This window comes from Periplaneta americana, chromosome 10 (assembly GCF_040183065.1).
Source record: "Periplaneta americana isolate PAMFEO1 chromosome 10, P.americana_PAMFEO1_priV1, whole genome shotgun sequence".
NCBI classification, from domain to species: Eukaryota; Metazoa; Arthropoda; class Insecta; order Blattodea; family Blattidae; genus Periplaneta; species Periplaneta americana.
Window position 1 is genome coordinate 87,177,367 of NC_091126.1, and position 18,289 is coordinate 87,195,655.

General features: G+C 35.3%; 1 protein-coding gene across 11 annotated transcripts in view; it reads right to left on the reverse strand.

The window, feature by feature from the left end:
• Positions 1–18,289, reverse strand: part of LOC138707868 (protein ST7 homolog) — a 159,357-nt gene that overhangs the window by 13,403 nt on the left and 127,665 nt on the right. For 10 of the 11 annotated variants that reach the window (XM_069837855.1, XM_069837854.1, XM_069837862.1 and 7 more), the window contains 2 exons: positions 16,658–16,760; positions 7,813–8,056 (listed from right to left, as the gene is read on the reverse strand). In XM_069837855.1, coding sequence (XP_069693956.1) covers positions 7,813–8,056; positions 16,658–16,760 — 347 coding nt within the window. Of the gene's footprint in view, positions 1–4,880; positions 5,017–7,812; positions 8,057–16,657; positions 16,761–18,289 lie in introns of all 11 variants that reach the window. The other variant, XR_011334406.1, reaches the window with a different exon arrangement.

The window sequence follows — 18,289 nt, forward strand, 5'->3', positions numbered from 1 at the left end:
TGCTCAATCAAACCCTCAATATTTATTTATTTTCCAATGGTGCTACTAGCCAGTTCAAACAACATTTTATGTTCATGAACATAAAATGCTACAAGGAAAATTTTTATGTGTGATATGGAACTTCTTTACTTCTGGTCATGGAAAGGATGCAGTTGATGGGTGTTAGAAGAACTTTAAAGTGTAATTTGAATATTGCCTTCCGTACAAAATGAGATACACACATTGATATCGAATATATGATCGTGATGGCAAAAGAAAACATGGTGAAGACCACAGTGAAGTTCATTTCAAAATATGAAATTCAACAAAAAAACTACTGAAACACAGCTTTTCCAATACCACATTTCTGCCACAGACCCATAAAGTATATTTTGTTGAGACAATCAACAGATACACACTACAAGTAAAAAATGTTTTGTCCAGAAAACCAACACATGCAATTCTCTGCAATCCGTATCATTTGTATAAATCCAGAACAAGCCAAAGAAAAACTGTTTGAAGGTGGTAACTGTGCTTGGAAAATGATGAAAGTGTCTCTTATACTTGCTTGTGATAATGATGTCCATAATGTGACCAAATTAAGAAAATGTGACAGTGAAGATAAATTGTTTTGTAAGCCCCTCAAAAGAAACATTAGGTTTTTCTGCAGACAAAGAACATAAAAATAATAAATTCCATATTTCATTCGTAATAAGTGGTGCCTTCGGTCATTTGGTTAGTTCAGAGATGAAAGTGGTGAAGGTGAAGGTGAAGGTGAAGGTGAAGGTGAAGGTGAAGGTGAAGGTGAAGGTGAAGGTGGTGGTGGTGGTGGTGGTGGTGGTGGTGGTGGTGGTGGTGGTGGTGGTGGTGGCAGTAGTAGCCGTAATAGTAGTGGGTAATATTTGCCAAACCAGTTACTAATTATGGCAGCTGCAAAATCGGTTGAGGTGGTTATTACGAGTAGGTTACTAATTATAATGCCATATAATAACTGTGTTTCATGGTAATGGAGGCTGGAAGGCCGATTGTTTCGTTAAGAAGCATAATTACGTCAAGACAAGTTCATTATTGTTGTGCAAAGGGTATCCAAATAGAAATTTCAGATTTGTTTTTAGGCATGCAATTGAACTCCAAAAAACCACTATAATTCGCAGCTCTTTTAGGATATACAATACTGCGCAAAATACGATGTCCACAAAATGCAATTATGTCAAAGCTAATTTGACACTTCATAATATCATTATTAAGAGGGTTAGAGAGATGGAATTTGCTTCATTTTCATGAACCTTTATTTCTTTTAGAATGGAGCAAGTTTAATTTGAATGTATGTTTTAGTTTTCTATATAAAGTAAGTAAGAAAATGGGTATAAATGCTATTTTTGGAATACCAATTAAATGACTGCAGTCACAATATCTTTAGACAGCTATTCACAAACATGACATTGTATTATTCATGTAAACGTTTTTCTGCCTGCACATAATACAAGTGCACAGTTTGTAATATTCATACCATGAACTTGACATTTCGTATGTCAAAAACAAACTAAGCACATGCAATGCAATGAAGAAAACAGAGAGATAACTGTGGTTTCCAATATCCAACAAATAACATGCAAATTGTACAGTATTTATATGTTTAGGTATGCAGTTTTCTACCATCCTAAGTGGGTAACTAGGCACCACATTCACATAAAATCCTAAGTTAATGTGTACAAAGTCAGATTTTTAAGAGAAACATACATTCTTACTATCTGATTAAAAATACTCCACAACTAACAATTCAAGTGAAAGGGAGGCAGGGGCTGCAGTCTACCTATCCGATATTCGAGCTGGTACATATGCTTATCACAGAAGGGCTGAAGCACTTGGTGCCATCTAGGTGAAGCATGTGGTCGAATTCCCGCAGCAAATATTTACGAATAAACTGTGTTTTCCTTTATAAATGATTTGATTATAGGATACTGTTGAAAGATTAGACTTAAGGAGAAAACTCATTTCTAAGTAGGGTTGAGATCACTGGCATAGCCCAGCCAGTAGCAATTTGAACTCGAATTCTACAACCATGCTCAAGTGCGAGTTCAAATCCTGTTTTGGCTGATTACCTGGTTGGATTATTTCTCTATTTTGCTAATTTTCCCCAAATGTAAGGCGAATCCTCGGATCATTTCGTCAAAAACTATCTCATTGTCATCAGTTCCACTGACAAGCACAAGAGGCCTTCAAGATATCTCGGAACAGAAAAAAAAAAGCATCAGTTAAGTGGGAGGCATATCACAATTATTCAAATTAATGTCCCACATACACTTTTTTTTAGAACAGGATACAAATCAAGCCATTATATTCGCATTATTTGAAGAAAAATAATTTCACTTCCTTTGTCAATTTGTCCACTACTTCTAAAAATTTCGAGCATTTTTCAAACACAAACGGCATCTGAGTTCAAGAGCTACTGCAATGGTCTTCCACCCAGGTTGCCAGGGTTCGACCCCTGGAGAAGTCGTGTTGTGGTGGACAAAGCTGACACTCCAGAGGGATTTTTTCGGTGTACTCCCATTTCCCTCTATCACTCCACAAAAACATTCCATCATCCCTTCATTTCACTTATCATCTGCAATAGTTGAAAATAGGCTGGGGTGAAATCTTGAGGGTAGCATGGGTTTCTGATACTGATATAAAAATTGCTTGGGTCTTTAGGCCCTGGGGCTTATCAGGTACTGGTGCGAGAATAGGATCTAGCTCTATTAGGGTCGAGCAGGATGGCCCACTTGTCAGCGTCGGATTCATGAATGACATCCTGGCTACCTGTCGGACTTAGACAATCATCCCATATATAGCGCACAATGGGCCAAGTCAGATTCAATTCCTGGTTGCATAAAACTCAAGATATCTATTTCATAACTATCTGTTCCATAATTGTATGGAATAGATATATTTAGTCTGTGCCCGTTTCTGAAAGCAAATCTATCTATTCAATTGCGATACATTCGATAACACACTTTAAATTTGGCTGCTAGATGATTACATGTGTTTCCAGCTTTATTTCGAACAATCTTGCAAACTTAGTGAATTCGAACGTCAATTTAGGTACAAAAATTACTCATTTACAATTGTTGATATAGATATGTATAGACTTTTTAACTTATGAAAAAAAAAACCACTACAGCACTGTTTATTTTAGGCCTTCATAAATCGGAGTTGCCAATATTGATTGTATGTAATTACTTGCTGTAAAAATTGGAACCAAACATGGAAGAAATTTCGATGATTTTAAAAGAATTTAGTAAAAGATTATTTTTTTCTGAACAACTTGCACATTTCTATTTTTATAATTCAAGAACTTTTATTAGGATAAGTTTGTCATCTATTCATGCTGCTGAAGATTGTATGTACTTACAGGATAGCCTTCCAAATTATGATAATAAAACAAATGTAAGAATAAAGAGAGCTGACAAAAAAATATGAACTACTGTATAAAAGAATGTACTGAAAGGAAAAAGTAGAAGCATAAAATAAAATAAAGAAAGTAGGAGATGCATGTGCTCGATCCACTAACCTCATGATTACTTGTCTAGCACATTATCCAATAGGCTATGGAACTCTCTGAAGCTGTATCCCTTTGCACAGTAATTTATATTATAAAAATCAGAAGAAACTTCAAAAAACTAAAATCTTGAAAAAGTAACGCCAATTCGGCAGACTTTTCGGGTGGATATTAATTTTTCCATATATGTAAAGTCAAACTTAATTTATTTCAAGATAATCCCTTAAAATATCATGGAGGAATAAACTGATTATTCATTCAAAATTTTCTGCCTGAGGGCAGGTCTTTCACTTCAAACCCAGCATTCTTGAATCTTTCCTATTTTCTGCCTTCCTCTTAGTCTCCACATATGATCTGTATATCACAATGTCATCTATCATCTGATATCATCTGTCCGAACTTTTCTCCTGTTCATCATTCCTTCCAGTGCATCGTTCAATAGGCAGTTCTTCTCAGACAGTGACCCGACCAAAACTGATTGGTGTCATATATTATTCTTCAATATTACTGAAATTATAATTAATTTTATGTAATTATTGTTACAGTCCAACATAAATATGTTAAAAGCAACTTCATCCCTTAACTGAAGTATGCATTAATTTTTTTAATCCTTGGGGTTATATTCCCTTGGGCATCAGCAAATTCTATAGCATCATGATTTTCTGGCCCAGGTTCATTTAGTCGCCACATTTAATATTTATCGAATACATACAGAGTTACCAGGTCAGTTTGCTTCAGGTAAGTTATGGAAAGGTTTATATAATGAATTACTGCAATCCAACATTTTAGAAACACTTCTCAAACAAATAATGCTATTGAATAGATAGGACTATATGACATTCCAGAAACTGACAGTAAGTGCAAAGTTCTGTCCCAAGTTCAGCTCTCGAAAAGCCAAGCCAAAGTCAAACCAGGCAATAAAAACATCCAATGGAAGGACCAGACCAAGGATTTACTTGCCCAAGTAATCTTCAAGAATTGTCGGGCAAGAAATTACAATGCAAACGTGAATTCATTTGTTCAGTTTTCTAATCAAAGAGATTAACAAAATGTTTATTTTTCCCATCATTACTGATCAGTCACATAAAATTCCCTGATATTTGTTCAGATTACAGTGGTTTGTAATTTCAAAACATACTTTTATCTTCTATTGCTGTATGGAATCCAGAAAATCTTCGTAACAAGCTGCTGCAAGCAGCAAGCAACTGTCTGGCTCCAAGTAACTTACACAAACCTCATGTGCTGCGCTGTGCAAAGTACAACACTGTTCCCTTTCCACCTCAAATGTCAATCCTAAATTATTTTTAATCAGACAGTAGCATGGCTTGCTCCAGAAGGGAGAGAAAAGTGAGCATCTCACATTGTAGATTTACAATACGTAAAAGAATTCAATTCCTGGAGAAGAGGGCTTCAGGAAGAATTTACTATCCCAAAATTCAAATCTGCTAGCCATTATCCTTTCCAGATGATTGGAGCAGGAGCATAGTCTGCCCAATCTACAAAAAAGGAGATAAAATAAATTGTAAAAATTACCGGGGAGTATTCATTCTATGTGTGTCATACAAGATTTTCATAAAAAATTTTCTAATAGTTCAATACTTTACAGTGAACAAATACTGAGTGAATATCAGGGCAGATTTAGATCTGATAGATCTACAGTAGATCAAACATTCATAGCGAGTATATCATGTGAAAAGTTTTGGGAATATGGATTGGATAGTTATCATGTATTTGCTGTCTTCAGGCAAGCGTACAATATTATAAGATAAGCTCTATGAATATTTAATTTAATTAAAATACCAGCAATCTGATGGGACTATGAGGGCCACTACAGCACAGATTAGAGTATAATCAGAACTGTCAGATTCTTTTCAGGTAAAATATGATCTGAAGCAAAGAGAAGGCTGGCTCCAATTTTCTTTAACCTTGCACTTGAATATATAATTAGGAAATTACGAATAGATATTAACTCCATGTTACACTACAAATCATGCTAATTTATAGGCTATGTAGATGATATATGTATTGTCGGTAGAACAAAGACAGCCATCAATGAAGTATACACAGAATTGGAAACCAAAGCGAAATAGAGGGATCTAAAAATTAATGTTAAAGAAACAAAAGTTCTGATTGAGTCTAGTAGACAAATTGATGTACAAGCTGTCCAATTTCATTACACTGAGGTCGAGAAAGTAAGTAATTTTATCTATTTGGGTTCTACAGTAAATAATTTTTTTTATTTTAGTAGGTTATTTTACTACGCTTTATCAACATCTCAGGTTATTTAGCGTCTGAATGAGATGAATGTGATAATGCCAGTGAAATGAGTCCGGGGTACAACACCGAAAGTTACCCAGCATTTGCTCATATTGGGTCGAGGAAAAACCCGGAAAAAACCTCAACGAGGTAACTTGCCCCGACCAGGAATCGAACCTGGGCCACCTGGTTTTGTGGCTAGACGCGCTAACCATTATTCCACAGGTGTGGACTAGTAAATAAAGATAATGATGAAATGATAGAAGTCAAAAGAAGAGTACTTTAGCTAGCAGATTAACTTTAGCAATTCTACATATTATATTTAAAGCCAGAACAATCCATAGGAAAAGTAAGTTGAGAATTTAGAAAACGATTGTCAGACAAATTCTTTGTTACAGTTGTGAAACAGGGAAACTGATAAGAAAAGAGGTGGATATGCAGATAAATTTGAAAGAAAGATTTTATGAAGGATACGTGGACCAAAGTAGGATGGAGACAGAGAATCCTATGTACAGTAAAAAAAAAAAAAAAGTATCCCCATCACACGCCATGAAGGCACCTGGGGGGCATGGAGTTAGAGTCCCATGCTTTCCATGACCTCAGCATTAGAATGAGATGGTGTGGTCGGCACCACGCTCTGACTGCCTTTTACCCCCGGGAAAGACCCGGTACTGAATTTTATAGGAGGCTGAGTGAACCTCGGGGCCGTTCTGGAAGTTTGGCAAAGAGAAAAATCCCGTCACCACCTGGGATCGAACCCCGGACCTTCCAGTCCGTAGCCAGCTGCTCTACCAACTGAACCACCCGGAAGAAATTTATAATACACTCGTATATGAAGGAATTATAGTTACAACATTATAAGGAGTCAAAGGATGCAATGGGCTGGGCATCTGGTTAGAATAGATGAAGGTCATACCCAAGAGAGTGCTTCTACAACATCCTAATGGCAAAAGAAGAATAGGAAAACCTAATATCAAATGGAAAGATGCAGTAAGAGAGGATGCTGAAAGTCTATTAAAGGTTAAGGAATAGAAAACCAAAGTTAAAGAAGGTTTTTTGGAGGCGACATATTAAAGAGGCCAAGCTCAATTTGGGCTGTAGTGTCATAGCAGGTCATCCTACTGTATTATAGGGGCTAATGATTACACAGTTCAGAATTAACTGACCATATTTGGAGGCAATGGAAACCAAGCAACCGATTATACAATTACATTCAAGCTTTACAATAACACAGTGTGATCCTAGGCTATGGTATACCAATAGTAAATATAGCTTCGCTTGTCAAACGAAGGAAAATTATAGTCTCTAGTAAGTTTATACAATTTTTCAAATTCCATTTTATCACAAAACCAAATATAAACAAAACAAACAGTAATCATGCATATTGCACATATCCTCTAAATGAAAGAAGAAAAGAACAATGACAGAAATTATTGTCCGTACTCCAAGAACAAATAAAAAGATTACATTACTGACGACTTACACACTCATGAATGCATGCATACACACAAAAATATATTACAAATTTAATCAATGATTGTATTCATTCTGTATAGTGAAGAAGATACGCTACGAGTTTATAAAACATTGCTATTGTGCATTCTCCTTTACCAAAGTCGTTTTGGACTCTGTTGCAATGTCACTAGATAGAGGGGATGAAGGGTGTCCCTTTTTGCGAGAATCTTCTTACCCCTGCCCTGTCCGAAATAACTCTGGTAAAGGCCAATGTTACATTCTTTACTGAAAACGCACAATAGACACCACTTTTCTGGTTCAAGATTCATGTGCTGCTACAGAAACATTCACAAGCAGGTACAGGTAGAGGCATAGACACACACACACTTATTCATAGATAGTGTTGATGTGAGGTGGGTTTTGAAAGTGCACGCATTTAAATCTATGAGGTAAATATCACAAACAATTGATAACTGTCACATTTATATAAAGCACCCATCTGAATATTGGTCAAAGTGAAAGCCAGAACCTCGAGTGTTACATCGCAAAGAACATGCATTCAGAAAATTCAGTTCTCTCACCTGGGAGCAGCTCCCTGTCAGCACATTCTGTACACGTTGGATATGGATAGAAGAGGTGCCCTCGTTCAAGAGGGTATGGTAGCATTCGGAAAGTACCTTCCCATGTGCAGTGTAATAGATTTAATGCTCCTTCCACCTGTTTCCAATGTGGTAAATGGAAGAACGCATAAGCTATTGCTTCTGAATCACCACGTTTGAGAACATGCTCTGGTGGTAGAATTAGAGGCTTCATTTCCAACAGGTACTGCAAGCAAAACAATTTGTTTTAATCGTTTATGAAACACATTATACGTACTACATAAAATGTTACGTAAACAACTGCAACTGTTACTCTTTGACACATTTGTTATTTTATGACAATGTGTAGAGCGACTATAAATACCAAAATAATGTCTAGTTATTGACTGCCAGAAATTAAATTCTTGTTTTGTTTAGAATGTATTGCTTGTAAAGTACAGGTAAAGGTATTCCTATTGTAGGCCATGAAAGCCAACAAGGTAGTGGGAGGTTATGGCTCTCATCTCTTCTAGGAAGTCAGGTATAGTATCAGTAGGCATGTCAGTCTTATGTGATTAAGCCACCTTTATCCCCAAGAAAATATTCTTGACAATAATTTCTATTAGAGACTGAATAAACACCAGGGCCATGACTGAAAAGATTAAATCAAACAGAAAATCCATGACCACATCAGGAATCGAACCCCCGACCTTCCTGCTTACAGCAGAACGCCTTAACCACGATGCTATCATGCAACCCATGTTAATAAAATTGTAAACTACAAGAAAATGGAATAACTGTGATTAATGTTATTTCTGCATGCATAAAATGTTTGATTTTGTATTCCCTGACATAATTTTTTATGCAGTAATGTACTACCACAGGAAAATATCTCCCCCTCTCCCTCACCCCCTCTCTCTCTCTCTCTCCCTCCCTACCCCTCCCATACATCCTGCATATCTGGGACAAAAACTACCAATAAGAAAGGTTTATAACTCAATGCAAAATACATGCATGAAAATGCTGTTTGCAGCAAATGACAAACTTCTCATGTTTCAATGCAACCCTTGGTAAATGTCAGTGCTGTTTGTACAAAAATGTCAGCCAAAATGGTGTTGCTATGCTGGCTTGCTGAATTCAAGTTTTCTGTAAGAGTGTAGAGATTTCGACAAAAGTACCAATGACAAACACCAGAGAGACACACAATAACAGTGTGGCATAAACAGCTGCTTGAAACCATCTCTCTTGTAGAGAAAAGAGCATGTGGTGAGAAAGTGTCTGAGCAATAAATCGAAACAATTCGAGAAGCATTCTAACACAGTGCAAGTACGTCTGTTCATTACGCCAGCAAAGAACTAGGGATTCCTAAGTCGACCATCCATGATATTTGTTCATAAGAAGTTACGTCTTCGTGCATACAAAATTCAGTTGGTGCAGAAGTTTAAACTAACTGACATGCCTGTACATCGATGTCATTTGCTGTCGTCAAGGATCAATAACAACAATGAAGCTTTGCAGAATGTGGTTTTCACCACTTATGCCAAGAAGACGGAGCTCCCCCTCATTACGTGACAAATATTTGCTATCGACATGCTGTCAAGGATCAATAATAACAATGAAGGTGGTTTTCACCAATTATACCAAGACAGAGCTTCCCCTCACTATATGACACATTTGAGGGATCACTTGGATAACTATTTCTGTGGGCATTGAATTGGACGAAGTGAACCCATGGTATGGCCTTCCAGATTCCCAAGTCTATCCTTTAGATTTCTGGTGGGTCACGAAACACTTTTGACTGGGTCGTGGATCACTGTATATTCATTTTGGAATACATTAATAAATAAATTTAACTGATTTAGCTTAAAAATATTTTAGTTGACTTACTTTAAAAATAATTTAGAAGTTAATATTTTTTTAAATATATAATATTCTTCAGATATCTGCCGTATTTATTAACAATAACGTTTGAATAATCCTTTCCAAGTCAAAAAACCTGTCTGTATTTTACTTCTTGCAGTAGGAAGGACAACTTCATTTAAAACAAGATTCTTGGACATCTTGCCTTCTCTCAAAGAAAAGGTTGAGAGGTGATGGATAACATAAACCATGGCTTTGTTCAGAGGGGCTGGAGACCCATTCATAATCACCATCCAAATTCTGAGTGACGAACAGTATAGAGAAGTCTGTGCTAAGAGCAGTTTGTTAATTTAAGTTAGATATGTTTTAGTGTTCAGTGATAATTTGTTTGTAATCAATATGCATGATTAGTATTCCAGTTAGATTTCCTCATTTCTTTAAAAGTGAATAAATTTTTTTATTAGAAAAAAAAATACCATTCCTCTCAATATATTTAATAGTTTCAGTGAATCCCGTTGATGAACTTGTATTTTGGTCATTGAATGTAATAAGACCATAACCTCACCCGAACAAACAAGAGTCAAAAGGAGAAAATGTCATCTAATACTGGTAGTTGAAAATATGACAAAAGCTGTGTTTCGGTATCTGTGCTCAGGTAGGTGTGTTGTTTGCGGTGAATTATTAGCAAATGAAAAGGCATTTGGAAACTATAGAGTCCAATTGAAAAGGAAACATTTTAGATTACTTTCAGCATTTGAAAATGATTTGATTAAACACAAACAAGTTGTTAAAGGATATGCCACAATTTCACTTCTGCCCTAAGGGTCTCTTTTCTGGTTTTGTACAGAATTGTTAAATGTCTGAAACCATATACAGTAGGTGAAGGAGCTTATCCGACTATATGCCATTGATATGTGCACCAAAATTATTGGTGAAACAGTCAATAATCAACTAAAAGTAGCTCATCTCTCCGACACTGCTGTTGAGCAAAACATGTCAGCAATTAGTAAAAAATTTAAGAAATCAATTGGTATTTCGGTTAAAATCTGTTAAATTTACTATACCAGCTTGATGGAAGCACCCATATCTCTAATAAAGCAATGTTACTTGGGTACGTGAGGTATTTCTTTGACATTGAAATTCACGAGAACTTTTATTTGGTGCAAGTTTGGAAAGTAGTACAACTGGAAAGGATATTTTTTTCTGCTTTAATTAACTTTTTTACAACAAACCATGTAAACACTCAGAACTGTGTAGCAATAACAACTGATGGTGCAGTCGTCATGACTAGCAAACATGTTGAAATGGTTAGACCAGGGGTGGGAAACTCGTATTGTAAAGAGAGCAGTCAGCATGAGTATCTACATATAGCAGCAACTGTAATGAAAGAAACTAAGCGTTCTGAGACCAGCTGTTTCCTGGCCCTGAGTTAGACTATTCAGGGAAGTTTTCCAGACATAATATGAATACATCGCATTTTGCATTTTAAAGTATTGGATTCAAAACAAATGTCAGCTGAACATAAAGAAGTTAAATTCGCTGCCTTTCTACAGGAAAATGTCTATGGCAAATTTTTTAAATTATGTCATGAATTACTTCGAATGCTGAACAGTAAAGCCTCACCACATGCAAAGTACTTTCATTACTCAAAATGGATGCTAAGTTGACTTACTTGTCTGAAATATCTTTGATATGAATTAAATTTTTCGATGGAAGGTATTCATTTTCTGTTTGTAATCACGCCAAAAAAATTGAATCATTTAAGAAAATTGTCAGACTTCTAACAGCTGGGATAAGAAAGGAAAATATAGACATATTTACGAATGTGAGTGAATTTTTAAAAGAATATACATCAGTTAATTCTGTCGAAAGTGCAAGTGTAGTTGAAGATCGCTTAGGACAGCTACAAAATGCATTCCACTTGTATTTCCCAACAGACATAAGAAATGGTCGCGAGTGGATTGAAAATCCCTTTTCCCTAGACATGAAGAGTATATCCCTTAACAGTGAACTGGAAAGGCCAACTGATCGAGCTTTCATGCGAAAGTGGACTAAAATCAGTTTTCCATTAAACACTATTAAAAATGTTTTGGTCAAAATTAAGTTCAAGCAGTGATTGCTAAAAAAAGTATCAGATGAAGCCATTTCAAGTTTATTAATATTCCCAATCACCTACTTACACAAATAAGGATTTTCAACAATGACAAACTTGAAAACAAAATCAAGAAATAGAGTTCAAGTAGATGACAACATGTGTGTGGCTTCATGTCAGCTTCTACTGAGGTGAGATCTCTGTGACCAGGCACAAATACAAGTTTCTCATTAATCTTTAAAGTTATGTCTAAACATTTAAAATAATTCACTTTCTTTTAATGTGTTCTATTTATTTTAATGTTTTGTTTGCAAGTGGCCTTGATAGGTCACGGAAAAATAAAACCGTAAATGGGTTGTGGGTTAAAAAAATGTTGAAGACTAATGGCCTACAGAATCGTAATTGAGGATTTGTATCAGAGAATTACAGCTACTTCTAAAACTATCACTCCAGAGATGCTGGAAAACACCAGACAACAAATTGAATACCACCTGGACATCTATAACTATCGTACATGGGGTCCACACTGATATTCTCTGTTATTTGCTGCATACAGCATTTCAATATATGTATTATCTACTGAGTTACAAAACTTTATTAGTAGATTTCATCACACACATACGTCAGTGAAAAAAGAAAAGTAGTCCTCCTGGAACTCAGACCTGAAAGGGAAGGAAACGAATCTCTGTGCACAGCCAGGTAGCATATTCCAACAAGTCAACATAATAGAGTTATCAATTTGATTACTTCACTCTAAAGATGGTCAGAGCCATTCAGTGATGCGAGCTAGCTTTTTTGCTCCTACTCCTCTAGGATTTTATGGCTCTGTTTACCCTCATAATAGATCCCGCTTCCAATCCTCAGCTGCGGGACAACGCATTTTTATGTGCAATATTTTCACGAAAAAATCTTTGTGGAGAATATGTCTCTGAAAATTCCGTTATCAATTTCCTGATTTTCATATGCAAGGTAAGACAGTATATAGACACGTAAAAATTTTAATCAGACAGACTCTGTTCATAAAAATAAACTTCAAATAAATAAATGGGTCTTAACAGACGAAAAATTAAGAGAAATGGGTTTTCGACAAGAACAGAGTACTCAAAAATCTTTGCATCAATCAGCTCAGCAGACAGGAGTGTACAGTAGTGGCAAAAAAACTGGACCGACCCTTGTTCACTCCAGAGCATGGTAGACTGGTAACTAAGACTTTCGTGGTTCGAATCCTGCCTGGGAAGGAAATATTTTTTGTTCCTTATTCAAATTTATTCCCAATACTTTTCGATTGCAGCGATATTTTACTACTTAATTAACTTATTATTCCCAGCACATGAATTTTACCAACTTATTTTCTATAGCTTTCGATATGGGCTATGTCAGCAGACGAAACTACAACAATTTCAATGATTACTCGCTATCTTGTGAATGCAGGCGTGGCATGCGCAGTGGCTTATTTCGGGGACTTTGATTATTCACTCGGTCCGGTTTTTTTTTGCCACTACTGTATAAAACCTCAGTTCAATATGACACTAAATTGTTGAAGACATTAAAACCATACAAATCCCAGAAGAATAAAGGAAAACATCTGGCAAGAAATATAGGTTGTAAGGGAAAATGAACTACAGAAATTGTCCAGGAATGTGTTGAAGAGATGTGAAACATGCTAGAATGCAGGTTACCATTTCCAGCACTCACAACAATACGGTAAGCTTTTGTATTTGAATTTATCTTGCCGCAAATTATGATCACAGTTGGAATGGAGCTGGGTTACCCCTATAATATGCAGAGGCCATTAGACCTTTGGTTGAGCTGTGGTGTTTCGACTCATCCACTCTATATGTGTAATAATGTGTCTATATGTAAAAAAAAAGGAAGACAACAATACCCAAACCCCAAACCTCCACACTGCAAAAGTACTTTTTTGAGATACTAGACGATCGACACTGTAAGCATTTTGAGTAAGTTAATATGAGAATTTTGCTTTGAGACTCCGAAAAAGTTATGAGATTTGGACATTTTTTGCAGCTTTAGGAGGTGGAAAGGCAAAATGTAACTTTTTTTTTTTTTTTCATTTTCAGCGAATTTCAAATAGAAGTGGCGGTACATTTAATCTAGCCATTCATGTCAACAATGTGCATTCATCTAATGTACTATCTGTAACAATGTTTAATATCTGACAGTTTTACTGCAGACGAAAATCTAGATGATCCAAGAACTTCTGTGGCTATGAACAACAGTTGGAAAAGTGTTTGTAAAATACACTGTATACAGATCAATCAAATGACAATTATCTCTGATCCATTCGATGAAACATTTGCAAGTTTCAACAGTTCAGAAAGTGTACAGAACTACATAACAAATACGACTAATTATCTATACCAGTGGTTGTCAGCACTCGCTGAAATGGATAAAGGGTAAGCAGTGTAGCGTAATATGCCCTGTCGCGCAGCAGGAAGAGAGAGAGAGAGAGCATACCTGCAAGCAGCCATGGATGCACCATAGTGCAGTCTCTTATCCATGGGTAAGAGACTCTAGCCCGAGGGTACTCTGTGCTGATGACTGCTGATGTATACAGTAATAAGGATTACAGTAACTGTGACTTGAAGTAGGCAATGCTTAAAAGCATCTGTACTGTAGTAGAATTTAAACTTCGCTCCTTGTCTTATGTCAATGCATATGATCAAACTAATGCAGACATACTATGAATCACTGTGTAGCTGAGCACTCTGATGGTGTGCATTGGAACTGTGGAGTGGAGAGTGAGTCATGAGCACTGGCGAATGTGCCTCTTGCCCTCCCAAGAAGGGGAAGTGCTAAGTGATGAAGAACTTGCTATCTTGTAAGGAATGAGCGGAGAGCTGTTTGAGCATGGGAATCATTCGAGTTGACTCGCTCATGAGTGACCCAACATTACATTCTTCACTGAGTCCATGTTGAGATGTATTTATGTCAAGTTGTGTTCATGCTGTCAGATGAAAAATGAGAGATCTTAAAAACTGAACATAAAGTTTCTGGTGAAACTGAAAAGTCTTCATTGTATAGTAAAACCCAGCTTAACTGAATTTCACTTAACTGAAACAGTGGAGTAAATATATGCATATCATATTTTTTTAGACCATTACACGTATTTTTTCTTGAAAATACTTTTCAAAATATAACTCTGTCTTATGTTCTGAATGACTGTCAACGCATGCCAATGAGACATCTACAGTCTTGTTCTCACCCCACAGCAAGGCTACAAATAATTTTGAATGTCTTTTAAGGAATGCGGTAAATCAGTTTTCAACATCGCTCAGTTCATCTGCTTTGTGTTCATAGCTACCAATAAGTATATGTTGTTCCCATCATGTGAAAATTAGTCTCAGTTTATGTACTTTTTGTTTTACCTATTTTCTACCCAAAGGATTGTGGAAGCAATTACAGCTGAGTAATTCCGCGCATATTCACTTCTGTAGATGTTAAGCAGTTATTGGTGCATATGGTATTAAATTATTTTATGAAGCAGGAATATGTATTATGAAAAGTGCATAATTTTGTTGTACACTGTTACATGTATTAATATTGTAGTTTTTCTATCACTTAAAGAAAAATATTATTCAAAATGGCTCTGCTCTTTCATTTCTAATAAAAGGGGTTATACTGTATATGAAAATCCAAGTCTCATCATCAGACAGCGAATTTTCGGTAACAGATTCACGAAATACGGTTTTTCAGCTGATAGAAGCAACAATTTTGTTTCAAGCCCTTACAGGTCAAAATATCTAACAAATAAGTTTTAACTCGCGAAATAACGTGAAATTTTATGTAAACACCGAAAATTTTTGTCACGAAATTAATCGAAATTAGTATTTTAAGAGAATTTTTTTTTTTTTTTCCGAAATTTTGAAATTTTAATTCAAAATAAAGCATTACTTGTTTCAAACACAACCCTTTTAACAGAATTTGAAGGCAAGAAATATCCTCTTGCCCACAAGATGTTACCTAATTTGGCTGAACTACATAAAGGGTTCCATTTGATCAAAAGGCTTCTGCCACATGAGGAAACACACAAAGTCTTAAAGGAGTTGTCTTCAGAGCAGCAGAAAAGAGTGGCAGAAAAATTTCAATTTTTTGGAAAAGACTGCAGTTATATCAGGCCCAGCACAAACATTTTTTGAGGCATGCTCAAAATTATTCTATTGGCCGAATGCTGTTGAGGTGATTGAACAACTAAATGCAAGTAAAATCCAAATTTCCTTACTGAACAACATTCAGTTGAGTGAATTTCTCAAGTTCTACTTGAAATTTGAAACTGCGGTCAAGTCTTGAAAAACCACTCAATAGTGAGAAAGATAAGGTGTACATTCATTAGCATACACTTTTGTTTGTTTAACTTTCTGAGCCTTTTTCTTATATTCTTCAAATAAATGTCAATTCTCTTATATATCACCACACAATAAACTGGCAGAAATTTCATAATCAAAGGTCTGCTAGGTCTTGAAAAAACTTTCAGAGGAAATGCCACAGCATGAAGAAAGGGAAGCCAATGTTAAGAGTTAGCATGAGAACTGTAAATAGTCAACAGGAATTTTCCTCGTCAATCATTTGCCAGCAGAATTTTTAGTTTAAATTGGAGATCCATTAATTTGTTATCTGAATATTTCATACAGATAGAACATTATTGTAGGCACAGGACAAGAAAGCATCTACAATAGACAATTAGAGTTAATAATATTTTCTTATAGGGAATTTTAGGGGATCTGGGGCAATTTCCCCATTGGCCAACTTAAATCCGAACTTGGAGAAGCATGTATATTTCACAACTACTCACTCAATCAATATTTGTGCCAATGAGACAACACAAAAATTCATTAAAAAATAAAATTAATAAAAATTATTAACATCAGAAATTATTACCTTTGGTACATGAGGATTAAACTCTACTGCTCTATGTATTGCTTCTACTGCAGTCATCTCTGCTGTTGTAAGACCTCGTTTGCTTGCAATATCTGGAGAGAATCTATAGGAAAAGAATAGTGACAGTAATTTTAAAGTCATTTCGTACATGGACATAATATATATTTACATCATCATGTAATTATATGCCTTTCAGTCCTATATATAATTTTCGGAAACTTATCACTAGACCGAGGATTTATATGCACTAAAAACTGCCAAAAAGTGCATGCAACTGTGCACTAAAAACTTTAGAAATATTCATTTAAAAAAAATAAAGTAAGCTGTGGAATGCTTTAACGCACTTTTAATGAGATAACTTCTAACTATATTTTTACTTTTAAAAATTCCTGATTCACATCAAATAACTTTACTGGTGCTAATGCAACTGTTTAAGCTGTAGTTTAAATGGTAATAAACAGTAAGGGTTTTTTTTTCAGGTGTTCTTTTGTGAAGGAATGCCTTTTTTTCCGTTCATGCAAGACTGTAAGTTTTGCTGAAAGTGAAATTTCAATATCACAGAATGAAATAGGGGAAACTTAAGAAGAGACCCTTGTAAGAAGCCCAGTACTTAGCCCAGAGTTTATCTTTTCCTTCAACACAGAAGCCACTTTCTGCAAATGACTTAGACCACTATTTTGTATTGTATTGCATTATACTTATTTACATTACATGGTATTCATACATCTCTTCACAGCTAGAATATGGAATATGTCAAACGGAAAAAAAAATCTTAATATAGGCCTAGTATATTAGTACAACACAAAATTTTTGTACCAATATTTAGTACAACACACAAATATTCATGAAGCATTGTTGGATGTCATGAATTCACCTACAGAATAGAAAGTACTTCTTTAATTTGGCCCTAAATAATCTTATGATTTGAGTTTCATTTTTTAAATCCATAGAGAAGATATTAAAAATTCTTACTGCCATATAATGCACTCCTTTTTGATAGCACAATAGACTTGCCGATGGAGTATGAAAGTCATTTTTTTACGCATATTATGCTATGAATTGTTGAATTAGTTACAAAGTTTTTACGATTACATATGAGGAAGATCATTAATGAAAAAACATACTGACAAGCCATGGACATTATTTGTAGTTTTTGAAAATGGTTCTACACGATTACCTAGATTTGACACTCACTATTATTCAAATTACTCTTTTTTGTAGTAGGAATATACATTACTATCTGTGGAATTTCCCCAGAATATTATTCCAAATCTCATTATTGAGTGGAAGTATGCAAAGTATAAAGTTTTTAAGGTACTGATATTACTATCTCTTGCAGAGATCTAACAACAAAACATGCTTAATTTAGCTTAGGGGTAATTACTTTAATATGACTTTTCCAATTTAACACATTATCGATTTGTAAACCAAGGAATTTGGTTGTTGTTATTTCTATTAAGGACCTATTGTTAATTATTGCCCTTGAAATTTGCGAGGTTGAATTTGGACAGGATTTAAATTGAATTAGGTTGGTTTTGTTACAATTTAATATTAATTTATTGACTGAGAACTAATCGCATATTTTGAGGAGAATTGCCTCTATTGAAGATTGAAATGTATTGGAGTTATAGG